The following is a 15,339-nucleotide window of genomic DNA, read 5'->3' on the forward strand; positions in this document are numbered from 1 at the left end:
AACCCGCCTTACACTGGAGACATATTGGATGGCACTTCATTCAAAATCACCGACCACTTGAACTCGAATGCTACATATTACACGCATACAAGATTTTTAAAAAAAAGGAATTTGGAAGAGAAGTAGCTTAAAATACGGTGACCTAGAAAAGATTCATGATATCCAAAAAGAAAGGTGGCTCCGGCTGACCTGGGACATCAGACATAGTACACCCTTGGGCAGATGCCAAGTTGCACAATTTGTCGAACGAGTCCGAGTCCGAGTCAAGCAACTCCAAGTAGCTCATAGCTAAATTATTCCCACCTTGCAAAACACGTAAAGCCTTTCTCAAATCCTCCAACTTCTGCTGTTTATCCTCCGACGCGGAGACACACGTACTCAGTTGATCGGCATGTGTCTTGAGAAACTTTGCCGAGAGATAGAGTAGCATGGGAGAGAACGCATGCGCCTGTGTAACATCGTAAAACACAAAGGTTACCGTCAATTTACGGGAAGGGGAAGTGGGTGGTCTTACCTTGAAAAAGCTGGATCGGGTGAGCGGTTTCGCCAAACCTACGATCTCGTACGCGGAGTAGAGCGGAACTAGGATAATATCCTCATCGACTTCCACCTGTAGGGTCTCCATGATGTTGTATAGCCATATCACTGCGGCATTGGCGAGCATGTTTGTGAAGAGACGCATGGGGTCGTGGAGTTCGGGCGAGGAAGGGGGTAGTGAGACGAGTATCAACCGCTGTTGTACTATTTGGTATAGCCAAGTATGGCTCTTCCAGGCATCTCCGTTTGTCGGAGATGTTTTGTCGCCGTACCCGGCGTGCTGGAATGTAACGCTGTGCCAGCATAGCGTGATCAGGACGATTGTCTCCGCGAAAGGCGGTAGCATTTTCTGTCCGGAGGTCTCGATCTCGTCATATAAGGAGTCCATAAGGACGGGCCTGCTGTGCTGGAAGTCTGACTCCGAGACGGGGAGATATATGCAGAGCTGACGTGGATGTTAGTTTTGCTCGAAGTATTTGTAAAAAAAAAGGCCGCAATTGCTCACTGCTTCCTCCTGTAGACTTAGAGGCCACTCGTCAGAGATATTGAGGAATCGGTCTAGGCAATATGCTAGCCAGTAGGTGCGACGCTTTTCCTCGGCCTCCGCCCATGCTTCAGGATGTGCCATGTTTATACTAACGCCATTGAGCCGATCGATCTCGTGTAATTTGGCGAGTTGGATAATTCGAAAGGCGCGTCCTGCGGTAAGCCATGCTCGGCGGTAGCTCATGTAGCGGAACTCATAGTGAGTTAGAAGAAGCCATGCTTGGGCTACTTGGAGACAGGCCGCACTGCTGGATTCGATATCGTGATCTAGAGCGTCAATCGCGGACCGTGCACGGGTGAAGAGAGATTTCCGCATGTGCTGTAAATGGGCGGATGAGGCTGCTGCAAGTGCCCACATTGCAAATTGTAAGCAGATGTGGGAGGCTGGTTTGTTGAAGCTCTGTGACCAGGAGAAATACCGGCCCCGGTGGAGCATGGGCGCGACAGGGTGTACTCTGTCGAAATATAGCTGGTCCCTTCACTGGGTGTTAGATATATCTAGATTGGAGGATGTGATCTACGTACAGATCTGCCTCGATCATATCTAAGCTCTCATGTTCAGGCGGGGTCATGGGTGTAATAGGTGAGGTTATTGTGGATGCCTCAATGGAGCAGGGGATATCACGACATTCGCTCTTCGTGGGGTTGGGAATATACTCTTCGGATGGGCTGAACAATTGAGCTGTCTCGTCGGAATGATATTTCTCACTACCGTCCAATACTTCCTTGGGACCAAGATTACCCTGGTGACAATTTATAATACTTTCCAGCGTAGCTAAGGATACAATTAGCAGGGAATGTGTATAGGTCATATTTCCAACAAACCAATGCGATTTCGCAAAGCCTTGAGATGCCCCTTCTTGGGGCCCCGTGGTGAGCGAACTTGATTTACAAGGCAGGTTATACCAGAGTCTTCGCACTGGTCACATTGAGGCCGTCGTCTATCGCATCGGAGTTTCTTTTTCCGGCATTCCTCGCAAGCCTAAGTTATTAGCGCGAAGAGTCACTTTATGAGCTAGATGTATATTGTCTCACCAGTCCAGGTTGCTGTCGTGAAGCCGCCATATTGTGTAGTGAAACAGAGTGTTGATGTTCTGATGCCATTACGTCTCTAGGAAGAACAAGACTACAGGAGTCAATGAGACAGGTATTTGTAGTGGGTATTTATACCCGTTAGCTGAGACCATTCAGTGCACTCGAACTAGTGTCGCTCAAGCGTCGGCAATTACAAATTGACTGCTTGCTTCGGCAGACACCCTCCTTTCTAGAAAGGTTCTTTCACGATCTTCCACATTTAGCAATGTGTACTTATCAAAAGTCCATCCTTCTTCCCGGACAAAGCCCAAAGAGAACAACATGCGCATGGTGTGATCAGCACTACATCCTAAATGGCCCTATACTCATGACTCCTTTGCTATGTCAAGGTAACTAAAATGGTGCTTTGTCAAGGCTAAACGGTTAATGACCTTGAAAGCTTTGAATAAACTTCCGTCCCTGCGCTGGCTGCATCATTGGCATTTTTATCACGCCATTTGGGTAGTATAGATAAGCTGGATGGTGGTAGAATGTACCAGCCAGTTAGCCATGTTTGTCGATTGCTGAGTAGAAGTTGAATGACCGATGTTGGGTTTATTTGCCAAATCGGTTAGTTGCTGATCAAGATTGAGGCTCGAGCTCTTAAAATATTCCAAGTGTGGCAGGTTGCTGTGTGGATATGGTACATCGACTGGCTGTCACATATCGTTGTCAACCGCGGCACATGCAACACGTGGACGATTATTTGGATTTGGAATTCCAAATAACACCTACTACAAGACAAGCTGAACTCGAGCTAGAACTGGTTCTCGGACCAGTGGAGCCGGTGGTGTAGGACAAAGAAGTTGTGATCCGTGCTTTGAAAAGCTGGAATATATGGGGCATTAATTGTGTCATTGGCTGGTTTCAGAATATCTTCAATATCCGGCGTAGAGAAGTATGATATTTACAGTGTTTGGTAGACTTGGTGTATCTCCTATGTGATAGGAGTTTAGAAGAAATTGTATCTATACACTAATGCTGGCTTTGGTCCGGCACTCGTTGACTGTATAAAACAAATCGACTAAATGGGAATATAGATATGTGGCTAGAGCTTATCAGAAAATGGGTTGGGTTACGGATGGACTAGGTAAAGCCGAACATCCGGAAATCTCACAGCTTGACCTGCCCCTCCACGGCGTGATAGCTTAAACTAGATCAAGAGAGTTTCTTGTTGTAAATCCAATGGAACCTAGTACATTCCTGTTGTGGCCATGGAAGATAGCACTTTGATATTGTTGCAACCAAAAACATCAGCCCAATGTGCCTTCAAGAAAAGAAGATTGGATGTAACTTAACCTAGTCGACTGACCATAGACTGACCATAGTAACAACGAATATGTGTACATTGTACTCCCTTTGCCCCAGATTGCAAATTTAACTCCTCTATCATTGGTTAATAATCCCCTGAAAGAACCACGCGAGACTGTCGCATACACTGGGGGCTACACTGACCGAATATGGTAGCTACAACAGTCTAGCATAAATATGTTATCATGCGATTGCAATTGCAATTGCAATAGTTGATGGTTATTAAATTACATACACCATTGTTCAAGGGTTGAATTAACCACAAAGGCATTCCACTGCCAAGCGCGGTGGACTGCATCTACATGCATCTGCCTGGCAGACCTGCGTCATCATGCTGCCACCGCTATAACTAGGCGGGGCTTATCTCCAGGGCTGGTGCACGGCAGCTACTCATGGCAGCTGTCCAGAACTGTAAATATTGCGAGACTGCAATGTTGATAGGCTCACTATCTCTCCCCGGGCCGAACAAGGTTATACGTATTTGGAATTGATAAACGGTTATAGTCCCTGAACGCCATGTGACCTCCGGAACGCGGCTCTGCTCCCCACCGTACATCTAGGCAGTTATATGACACTTACTCATCGGTCATTATCGGAATCTAGACTAACCAGATTCGGTTTCTACAGGATCTCCATCGATATGGAGTGTCGCAATAGGGGGTGATTGGGCCACCCCATTGCAATTCTCGAATTCAGGCTAACGGTATATTCCAGACGGAACAAGAACTGGACCAAATGTCACAGATACTAGGCGTAAAATACCCCGTAGCATATCTACCTCGAAACAACCAGCAATAGAGTCATTTTACGTCTAATCCATACGCGAACAGATTCAATTCATACAGCTTTTCAAAAATTATGTCCCTTCCTCGGGCATGAAATTTGGAGGCCAAGCTAGCCCCTAGATGATATCTCACAACAGACTGGATAAGATTCGGGATAACCTCCGATGACAATGGTTTGAGCCTGCTAGCGCCGGGCCGGGCCGGACTGTGGGTAAGTCCGCCCGGAGTTACCAAACTGGAACGAGTTTGGGGTTGCGAAATCCGCCTTCCATACCAAATTATCGTGTCATGGTAGCCCATACTACTATACACATATCTCCATTCTTCAAGCCATCGTTAGTAGGTAGGAATTACTTGCACATCAGATATGTCAAGGAAGTGATAATACATACAACAATCTCATTCGACGGCGTAAAATAGCTGATCGAAAGGCTCAAGCTCAGGTACAAAGAACTCTGGAAATGGAATGCTACCATCCAACCAATTATCATGCTGACCTCGTATCATTTCATCTGCAGCATTAGCCGTGGGGAGGCCCATCGGAAACGCAAGGGGACTCGCTTGCGTAGGATTAGATAGAGAAAATCCCCAGTTCTCATCAACATTCCGACCGTCATTATAGTCATCCGATTGACCAAGATCATTCCCGTGAGTTGGCCGCTCAACGGTCAGGATTCGATCCATGTAGTGTTGAACGATGTAATGCGTCTCAATCCGTATACACAACCTTAGAACGTTGTAAAGAGTTATGAAGAGTGAACAGTGGGAGACGAGTATAGGTATGAAGGGAAGGAGCATAGTCATCCTTTGGGGAAGTCACCATCGTTCTCAAACCAATGTGGTCCCCGAATCCCGACACTTATCCCAACTCCAAACCTTCCAAGAATGCACCACATTTCTCTCCCCGTCCTACATACAGAGATTCCTTCTACGCAAGAATCGAACCTCGGGACAAACATGAAGCTCATCATAGCTGGCGCGAACGGCCTCTTAGGCACCGAGATCGTGAGGCAAAGCTTGCAGATCCCCGAGATCACTCAGGTTGTTGCTTTGGTTCACCAGACGGTGCACCTCGACGAAAGTATCGACTCTTCAAAGGTGAAAAACGTTGTCATTGATGATTATGGTCAATACCCTGACGACGTGAAGGCGGAGTTTGCCGGGGCTAGCGCTTGTACTTGGTATGTTTCAAGCAACACCCTCGTCGTCTTATAAAGGGTGACGATAACAGTTTGCGGTCCCCTAGGACTGTAGCCCTCACACCTCTCCAACCTGGCATTGACTTTGCTGAGGTCAAGCGCGTATGTCAGGACTACACCAAGCTCGGTTTTGAAGCCATGTGCGAGGCTGGGCCAGCGCGTCCCTTTCGCTTCATATACCTGAGTGCGGGAGGAACACCTCGAGACCCAACAAAGGATCCGGTAATCCTACCAGAATTCTTCATCATGCGGGTAACAATCAGATCTCCATAATGTTTTGTGGGCCATAAGCTGATATGTCTTTTGGTTAGTGCAACACAGAGCTCATGGTTCAAAGATTTCCGACAGAAAAAGAAGGACTCGAAGTTTGCATCGCTCAACCTGGTGTTATTGCTAACTACACAACTTGGTCAAGAGCATTGGTGGCCAACCTGTGGCGTATCATCAATCGTTTTGGACAGTCCCTTCCGAGTATACAACGAAGTGAACTTGCAGCGGCAGTGCTCAGCCAGGTCATGGACGGGTTCGAGAAAAGAACTCTTGCGAATTCTGATCTCGTTCGACTTGGTCGAAGGGAGCTGAAATTTCGCAGTACGCCTCGATCTTCATAAATTATCCCTTGGAAAGATCATTGGATTCCGCCGTCGACTTATGCTTTTTATGATTACTGCGGCCTATGAATTTTGACGTCACTTCAGCAGGGATCCGAATGGGCTTTCAAATCCAACACGCCTATTTCTTTGCCAGGATGCTCGACTTTCCATCAGTAGAATGTGACTCTGTCCCTGCTTTTTGTGACTTGAAATGTCACTATTCGCCTACTGTAAAGGAGGCGTGGGTGGCAACCCACACGACAAATCCCTTTTAATCATGGTTCGCCTCGTTTTAAAGAACACAACTTTAATGTACGGATCCTCTAGTCGACGTGAATTGTTCGAAGTGTCATCTCCCTCTCGTATTCATATCATACTTGAACAAGTAGACGCATTTGATAAACTGGTCACGGGTGGCTAGACTTGATCCAATGGATTTGAGGCGAATTTGATCTTGTTGGTACAGTACGTCTCGAAACTGGCGCGACCACCTACACTCTTAAAGTAATTATTTAGCCCCACTGCCAAGAAGCACTAGACCATATCAGGACCTTGATCGGAATAACAATATGCTTATATCAGTCTCGATACCGTGATTTACTTTCATTAAAATACGTCGTCTCGTCTTGTGACTGTATTGGCGACCCAAGTAAACTAGAATTTTCTATGGAAATGTAAACAAGGCAAACACTAGATCTTGGGAGTCCCTCGAGAATCTGGCCATCTGTCATTTCACTTCTGTTCCTATGTCCAAGTCGGTCTGGGGGGCTTACTCGGCACCCAACCTATAAATAGTGACTTGCATTACTTGCTTCCTGTCCTTACAGACTACCCATGAACCCGCTTATCATAATACTTAGCCTGTCAGCTACAGTCATCTCTTCTTCACGCCCTGGAACACCCCTGGTGGAAGCTGACACAGCCATGTTAATAGACTCCTCAGTGGCATCTTCTGCCTGGGGGGGATGACTCACACTCCTTTCAACGATGATTATGACGATGATGCTTACCGACCTGAACTACCCAATCTATAGGAACGGACTCCCTCGTATGCCCCCACCCATGGTTACCCAGACAGCGAATGGACGCTATCAATAATCTGCCCTTCACCCGATTCTAAGGACGTAGTTGGTGAATGTTCACCTTCCTTACATCAATATCTATCGGACTAGCAGAGTTTTGATCCTATGGTTGAACGTATAGATAGAAGTGTATAGGATGAACAATCTCTAGACTATATCTACTACTAGATTGAGTAGAGGGTCAAATTGAACAATCGAGTTGTGGTGAAGGATATAAAACAAGACCTTATTCAACCACCTAGATCCTATTGGGAATAGATAAAAGAGGATGCTTGTACAATTTTAGGGCGGAAGATAGCCCGTGGCCGACGGGTAAGACTAGATGATACTAATATAGTCTTATCGGTGAACTCCTAACGGAATATTAACAAATACTTTGAAGGTACTAGGGTTGATTAGACCGCGGTAGAGAAATAGCTGCTAGCGTAGGCCTATCTATTCCGTCGTGGCAAGAAGATCCGGCTCTAGATATCGATTAACTACGTAGAAGACAGTGGACCTCTCCTTTCTAGAATAGATAAGCGAGGAAAGTCATCGGTGACTATACGGATACTCGCTGACCGAGACGCTTAGATAGACGCCGAGTAGGTCTCCGGCCAATATTCTGTCTAGCGCGATATATATCGTGTTATATAATAGCCTAGGCCTCTATATCGCCACGAAGGACAATACTACTGGTAAGATCTAGAGGGGAAAAGGCACTATAGATTGAAGATATACCATCTGAAGGCTCTCGTCAAATATATAGAGTAAGGTGGGGTTCTCGAGACCTACGCTGATATCCCTGATAGTGTTCGCGAGCAGCTCTATGCCGAAGAGAACCAGCGACTGGACAAGAAAAATAAAGCTGCGGAGAACTCCACATCGGGTCTAGTGTGTCCTCTAATCAATATCAATGTCCTTCTAGCTGGATCTCAACAATCGATACAGCCTCCTGCTAATGCTACTATGCCAACCGGGCCCAGCTGTACCGGATCAATTATAATCGACGGCCTGCTAGATGTCGCTGTGGACGATTATACAGAATGGCAGCAGTCACGTGTAAGTAATGAGGCATTCAGAGATAACATCAAGAAAGCATGCGATGTGGCTCTCGAGAACTGCCTCGACCTTTCGCAAATCTATGAAGATCAAGATCCAGATTTCTTTGTCAAGCATGGCGTGAAAATAGGTGCTGCTCGGCGGTTCGTGCGTGATATCGGCCTTTGGGTAAAGCGACGCGGGGAAATCACTTGCCTCGAAAATAGCATTAACTTAGTCTAAAATACAGTAGTAGTTTTCGAAATTATTTTTACCTCTACATATTGACGACAGCCTTCCAATATATATTATTGCCTTGAAATTCACTGCTTTATAACTTTGGCAAAATCGTCGTGTAATGATTCTGATACCAACGGTGGACCAGTGTTAGGTAACTGCAGTTGATTTCGAGGGACCCCATAGCTATGTAATCTGCTAGTTGAATTTGAGTCTAGATCTCTCCCTTGACATGATAGTCCCTATTGCGGACCCCCGCAAGCCCCTACATTTGCTAAATGCCTATGGGCAACCAGATGGGAGGAGTAGCCACCAAGGCTTAGCGCCTGACAGTCACCTGATCGCGGGGCTGAACTTCCCTTTTTTGATTTTGGAGCCTTCTCTCTGTCTGTGACAGCGACTCACAAGCTATTTAGCATGGCTTCCACATCGTTTGGTAACGAGAACTCGGGGACTCAGGTGGGGACCAACCATGGTCCGATAACTCAGAACTATTTCTCATCTGGTGAGAGACCTGAAGCCGTTTTCAAGCCAGGCAATATTACCTGGAAGCCACTTTCCGGCTCAGACCGACGAGAGACCCCACAGCAGAATATAGACAACGGTTCGCCTCGCTCCCTATGAGTCAAACAGAATTTGCACTTACAAGTGTGACAGAGGTGCTTAAGTCACTGGCATTCCCGCAGATGCTTGACAGGAGGGATAATATCGAGCCGTGCCACACGAACACCTGCAAATGGATCTTAGACCTGGAAGAGTACCAGTCCTGGAGGAGCCAGTCCCACGGTCTGCTATGGATTAAGGGCAAGCCAGGTGTAGGAAAGTCGACCTTGATGGTATTTCTGCACGACGAACTCCAAATATCAGATGACGACCGCCCTGGTATTCGCCTCGACTTTTTTTTCACCGCTCGGGGTACAGAGATGCAACGTACACCACTAGGAATGCTGAGATCATTAATGAACCAGCTTTTCGATCGCGATCCGACTGTACGTCCTCAGATACGTGAGAAATACGACCGGCGATGTAAGCAGTTTGGGTATGGCGAACGTCAGTGGGAATGGCCACAGGTGGTGCTAGAAGAATTACTAGCAAGTGCTATTCTAGAATCAGCCAACCAGCAGCACGTGATGGTTTTTGTGGATGCTCTTGACGAGGCTGGGGCTAAATCTGCTGAGCAGCTGGCAGGATATTTTCATCGCCTCGTTGATCACGCCGAGAAAATGAAACTATGCATCCAAGTTTGTATCTCATGTCGACACTATCCTATCATGGAAAGTGGACAGGCTATAGAGATAAAGGTCGAAGATCATAATAAGCAAGACATTGCCACATATATCCAAGATAAACTTATCAAGACAGAGGCCAAAGACAACGCTAGCCAGAAGATGAGGGAAATGCTAGTCGAGCAATTGACCCAGCAAGCGAATGGAGTTTTCCAATGGGTTCATATTATGATTCCCCTCATCGAGCGGAAGGTTCGTGAACGAGAATCGCTTCACGATATCAGTTGCTGGTTACGCGAGGTCCCAGATGGCCTGGAAGATGCTTACGTGTACATTTTGAACAACGTGATAGAGAAGAGCAACCGCGAGCAGTCATTTCTGTTCTTTCAATGGGTATGTCTGGCCGAGCGACCCCTGACCGTGACTGAAATGCGGTACGCATTAGTGGCGAAGAACGCCCAAATAACAGCGCGTCCGAAGAGGCTGGAAAAGATCTATGGATTTATCGAAAGCAATGAAGATATGCTGCAAAGAATCAAGGCGCTTTCTGGTGGACTAGCCGAAGTAGTGCCAAGCGGGGATAACAATGAGACTGTACAGGTAGTACACCAGTCGGTCAATGATTTCTTGCGCAAAAAAGGGCTCAAAGCTTTGTGTCATAATATCGGCATGAGCATGTCGTCCATGAACGAGAATAAGATTCTTTCTCAATGCCAGGCAACTCTCTACCGATCGTGTTTAGTGTATCTTGCAACAGTTTATATACTGGCGGGACCCAGCGGGTTTAAAGGAACTAAAGAGGGCCTTATCCAAGAATACTCGTTGATTCATTATACCACTACGAACCTATTTATTCATGCGGAAAAGGCTGCTGAGATTCGTTCCGATGTTCTACAGGGTGAGAAAGAGATTCTACAACGAGTGCTCAGTTTTTGGGTCGGGAATTACCAGAAACTAGATAGGTCTAACAGACTATGCCCACCAAGAGGCACAACACTGTTACATATGGCTGCTGCTGCCAACCTAAAGGATCTCATAGAACCTGTGGTGTCGGATATCAAGGATGTCGCGATAAGGAACAGAGATGGAGATACACCGTTACACTTAGCAGCCCGAGGGGGTCATGTCACGGCCGGCAAAATACTCCGGAGGAAGGGAGCCGACCAAGAGGCAAAGAGCCACAGCGACAAGACACCGTTATATGAGGCAGCGAGTGGTGGGCATATATGTTTTGTCAAATGGCTCCTTGAGGAGGGTGTGAATGTGGAAATAGAAGGAGGTGGAGGTGCTCTACAAGCAGCTTCCTTTGGAGGCTATGAGAGCCTTGTAGAGATATTGCTTGAAGCTGGCGCCGATGTCAACGCCCAGGGTGGTGGATACGGCAACGCCCTACAGGCCGCTGCAGGGAGTAGGAGCCCTGAGACGGTGCAAATACTGCTTGGAGCTGGCGCCGATGTCAACGCCCAGGGTGGTTTGTACGGCAACGCCATACAGGCCGCTGCATGGAATGGAAGCCCTAGGACAGTGCAGATACTGCTTGAAGCTGGCGCCGATGTCAACGCCCAGGGTGGTTTGTACGCCAATGCCTTACAGGCTGCTGCCGCTGCACACAATGGAAGCTCTGAGATAGTGCAGATACTGCTTGAGGCTGGTGCCGATGTTAAAGCCCAGGGTGGTGAAGACGGCAACGCCCTACAGGCCGCTGCAGGGAATGGAAGCCCTGAGACAGTGCAGATACTGCTTGAAGCTGGCGCCGATGTCCATGCCCAGGGTGGTAAATACGGCAATGCCTTACAGGCTGCTGCCGCTGCACACAATGGAAGCTCTGAGATAGTGCAGATACTGCTTGAGGCTGGCGCCGATGTTAAAGCCCAGGGTGGTGAATACGGCAACGCCCTACAGGCCGCTGCATGGAATGGAAGCCCTGAGACAGTGCAGATACTGCTTGAAGCTGGTGCCGATGTCCATGCCCAGGGTGGTGAATACGGCAATGCCTTACAGGCTGCTGCCGCTGCACACAATGGAAGCTCTGAGATAGTACAGATACTGCTTGAGGCTGGCGCCGATGTTAAAGCCCAGGGTGGTGAATACGGCAACGCCCTACAGGCCGCTGCAGGGAATGGAAGCCCTGAGACAGTGCAGATACTGCTTGGAGCTGGCGCCAATGTCAACGCCCAGGGTGGTTTGTGCGGCAACGCCCTACAGGCCGCTGCAGTGAATGGAAGCCCTAGGACAGTGCAGATACTGCTTGGAGCTGGCGCCAATGTCAACGCCCAGGGTGGTGAATACGGCAACGCCCTACAGGCCGCTGCAAGGAGTAGGAGCCCTGAGACGGTGCAGATACTGCTTGGAGCTGGCGCCGATGTCAACGCCCAGGGTGGTGAATACGGCAACGCCCTACAGGCCGCTGCAAGGAGTAGGAGCCCTGAGACGGTGCAGATACTGCTTGGAGCTGGCGCCGATGTCAACGCCCAGGGTGGTTTGTACGGCAACGCCCTACAGGCCGCTGCAGGGAATGGAAGCCCTGAGACAGTGCAGATACTGCTTGAAGCTGGCGCCGATGTCAACGCCCAGGGTGGTGAATACGGCAACGCCCTACAGGCCGCTGCAGTGACTGGAAGCCCTAAGACAGTGCAGATACTGCTTGAAGCTGGCGCCGATGTCCATGCCCAGGGTGGTCACTACGGCAACGCCCTACAGGCCGCTGCAGTGAATGGAAGCCCTAAGACAGTGCAGATACTGCTTGGAGCTGGCGCCGATGTCAACGCCCAGGGTGGTGAATACGGCAACGCCCTACAGGCCGCTGCAGTGAATGGAAGCCCTGAGACAGTGCAGATACTGCTTGGAGCTGGCGCCGATGTCAACGCCCAGGGTGGTGAATACGCCAACGCCCTACAGGCCGCTGCAAGGAGTAGGAGCCCTGAGACGGTGCAGATACTGCTTGGAGCTGGCGCCGATGTCAACGCCCAGGGTGGTCACTACGGCAACGCCCTACAGGCCGCTGTAGGGAATGGAAGCCCTAAGACAGTGCAGATACTGCTTGAAGCTGGCGCCGATGTCCATGCCCAGGGTGGTCACTACGGCAATGCCTTACAGGCTGCTGCCGCTGCATACAATGGAAGCTCTGAGATAGTGCAGATACTGCTTGAAGCTGGCGCCGATGTTAAAGCCCAGGGTGGTGAATACGGTAATGCCCTACAGGCCGCTGCATCGAGAGGAAGCCCTGAGACAATGCAGATACTGCTCGGAGCTGGCGCCGATGTCAACACTCAGGGTGGTAAATATGGATCACCTCTCTCGGCGGCTATTCATGGGGGCTATGTTGATGAAGTTCAAATCCTTCTTCATGCTGGAGCAGATTCACTGCTTGCAGATGAACTCGGCCGCACTCCTCTTCATATTGCAGCTTCAAACAATATGCTCCACATACTCCGTCGCTTTCCACAACTGGCGTTAGCTCTCAACAAGCGAAGTCATTTCTTACAAACTCCTCTCCACCTGGCGGTTTGTCATGGTCACATTCAATTTGCTATTGCCCTTCTCAATTCTGGTGCTGATCCCTCCCTCCCAGATGGTTATGGTAGACATGTCATGGACTGGGCATCCGATCACGAAACTCTACTGCAGGAAATACATAATCACTGCTCTCATTTGGTGTTGACACCTCCTGATGCTCAAGAGCTTACTCTTCATCAATCAATCTTCGAACTCGCCGAGTCGCTTCAATTTCAAAAGTTCAATTCTCCATGGCCCATCTTGCAACAATTAGGTCGCTATTTTTTGTTTCTTGCCCAGTTCGACAACGCGCGCTATCTGTTCCAGCTCCATCTGCCTCGGGATGCTTCCTCTAAAACGGATATCTGGCAGATCTCCTGTAACATGTGCAACTGGAGGATCACAGAGACTCGCTTTGTATGCAGACTGTGCGCCTGTATGGATCTGTGTTCCTCCTGTGTACAGAAGTATCCCTGCCATAGCCGATTGCATCCAAACCAAAAGCACAAAGTCTTCGAAGTGTCCAACGTGCCTGAAAAAGTCCCCCAATTCACAGGGGTACCATTGGAGCAGTTGACACATTTGTTAAGCAATCTCGTTCATGAAAATCTCGTGCAAAGCGCCAATCAACATGAGATAGAGCTATCAAATGATTCCGTGATTCCTTTCACTTTTAGCCTGGTAACAATAGGTTTTGCGATCTTAATCGGGATATCAGCTACTTTTCTGAGAGCGTGGTATTTCTGAACAAGTCAAATTTTATTTCATACACTCTATCTATCTCGATATTTGCAATACATATCACTCGACAATGATGCATTCGGATATTGCCGCACCACATAGAGCTATTCTGTTTTTTTACTTACAGGCAAGTATTTTTTGCGGTACCTAATGTCAAGGACGTATGACACATGTAGTTCCAAAGATCTGTATTGTAAGATGCGACTACAAAGCCGAGAAAGCGGTTGGCGGAACGGAACCTCAAAGGCTTATCTAATCAAGGCTCACGGCTACCGGAATCATCTCTCGAGTTGTATATACTAGGAAACATGGGCTCCGTAAAATTCGGGAACCAATTTAGATCTCTTCTAATGTCAGACCTGCGTGACGGAAATGTCCTTCCGCACTTTTTTCTCTCGCACCGACAACATCAATACACCATTCAAGAAAGCTATCAAAACCTTGATCCGGGTCATTTTCGTAGGACTGCCAATTGCGCCGAATGAAAGCTTTTAGTTCAGCAAAAAACTCCTCAATAGGATTCAAGCCAGGAGAGTACGGAGGCAGATACACAAGCTTTACGCCAGCTTCTGAACACATCGTTTCTATTTGACCGGAGTGGTAAAAAGATACGTTGTCCATGACCAACACAGACTTCGGCTCAGGCCACCTACCGCAGTGCTGAAGAGCTGTTCAATGAAATCTTCGAAGACGGATGCATCCGTCGAGCCTCGGAATACCCGAGAGAGAACAATTCCATTTTGAGCATATGCCGGTAATATCTGATATCGTTGATCCCGGTAGAATTTAGATACTTGAACTGGTGCCATGCCAAGTGGAGACCATCCAGTACGTCTAAAGCCGATTCTTTTATCACACCCGGATTCATCCACATAGACGAGGTGGTACGACTAGAAATCTGAGATAAAATGAGTATACTCGTCACGCAGATCTAGGTTGCGTTCTCGAGCCTTGACTCGGGCGGTCTTTTTAGACCAGCCTTTATAAGCAAGAGCGCGGCTGATACTCGATTTTGTTGCTTCGATTTCGAATTCGTCCCACAGGAAAATTGCCATCTCGTCAAGGTAGAGGTTAGGCCTTTCGAGCAAGTGATCACAAAGAGCTGTCAACATAATCGGAGAGATGCTTCGTGGTCGACCACCTTTATCCGGCGGCGCTTTGACGCTACCAAAATCTTTTATATTGGAGGATATTCTTAGGATGGTACTCCTGTGGCAGCCAGCAGCCTTTGCCATCTGCGAGACAGATAGCTCTCCACTATGAATCATATCATAAATAAGCTCATGCTTTGACGCGGCAAGATTGGGTGCCATCGTAGCGCCACTCACTTATGATTATCATCGAGAGTTCGTGTACCAAGGGAGAAAGATTTGGAGGTGGGGCACGGAGATGTCGAGTGTATTGAAGTTACAATCGAGTACATTCAACGTGGCCGTACGGTACTCTTCGTAAAAGCGAATACAATCCCCACTAACAGGGGTATCTCGGAAAAA

At 48.1% G+C, this 15,339-nt stretch overlaps 4 protein-coding genes across 4 annotated transcripts; 2 read left to right on the forward strand and 2 right to left on the reverse strand.

Moving 5' to 3' along the window:
* Window positions 1-142: 142 nt before the first annotated feature.
* On the reverse strand, window positions 143-2,148 carry N7537_009236 (Zn(II)2Cys6 transcription factor; the record flags this gene model as incomplete). The annotated part of the gene is made up of 5 exons (XM_056900290.1): window positions 143-982; window positions 1,043-1,559; window positions 1,609-1,858; window positions 1,909-2,065; window positions 2,119-2,148. 5 exons carry the CDS (start codon window positions 2,146-2,148, stop codon window positions 143-145), a joined length of 1,794 nt encoding a protein of 597 aa, XP_056748958.1.
* Window positions 2,149-4,652: 2,504 nt separating this feature from the next.
* N7537_009237 (uncharacterized protein) lies at window positions 4,653-4,937 on the reverse strand (the record flags this gene model as incomplete). Its single annotated transcript, XM_056900291.1, has 1 exon — window positions 4,653-4,937. The coding sequence occupies one exon, from the start codon at window positions 4,935-4,937 to the stop codon at window positions 4,653-4,655; it is 285 nt and encodes a 94-aa protein (XP_056748959.1).
* Window positions 4,938-5,138: 201 nt separating this feature from the next.
* On the forward strand, window positions 5,139-6,063 carry N7537_009238 (uncharacterized protein; the record flags this gene model as incomplete). The annotated part of the gene is made up of 3 exons (XM_056900292.1): window positions 5,139-5,434; window positions 5,500-5,704; window positions 5,764-6,063. 3 exons carry the CDS (start codon window positions 5,139-5,141, stop codon window positions 6,061-6,063), a joined length of 801 nt encoding a protein of 266 aa, XP_056748960.1.
* Window positions 6,064-8,801: 2,738 nt separating this feature from the next.
* Window positions 8,802-13,641, forward strand: N7537_009239 (uncharacterized protein; the record flags this gene model as incomplete). The annotated part of the gene is made up of 3 exons (XM_056900293.1): window positions 8,802-8,988; window positions 9,042-13,522; window positions 13,588-13,641. The coding sequence occupies 3 exons, from the start codon at window positions 8,802-8,804 to the stop codon at window positions 13,639-13,641; spliced, it is 4,722 nt and encodes a 1,573-aa protein (XP_056748961.1).
* Window positions 13,642-15,339: the final 1,698 nt, after the last annotated feature.

This window comes from Penicillium hordei (assembly GCF_028827395.1).
Source record: "Penicillium hordei strain IBT 12815 chromosome Unknown utg000005l_segment0_segment0, whole genome shotgun sequence".
Taxonomy (NCBI): Eukaryota; Fungi; Ascomycota; class Eurotiomycetes; order Eurotiales; family Aspergillaceae; genus Penicillium; species Penicillium hordei.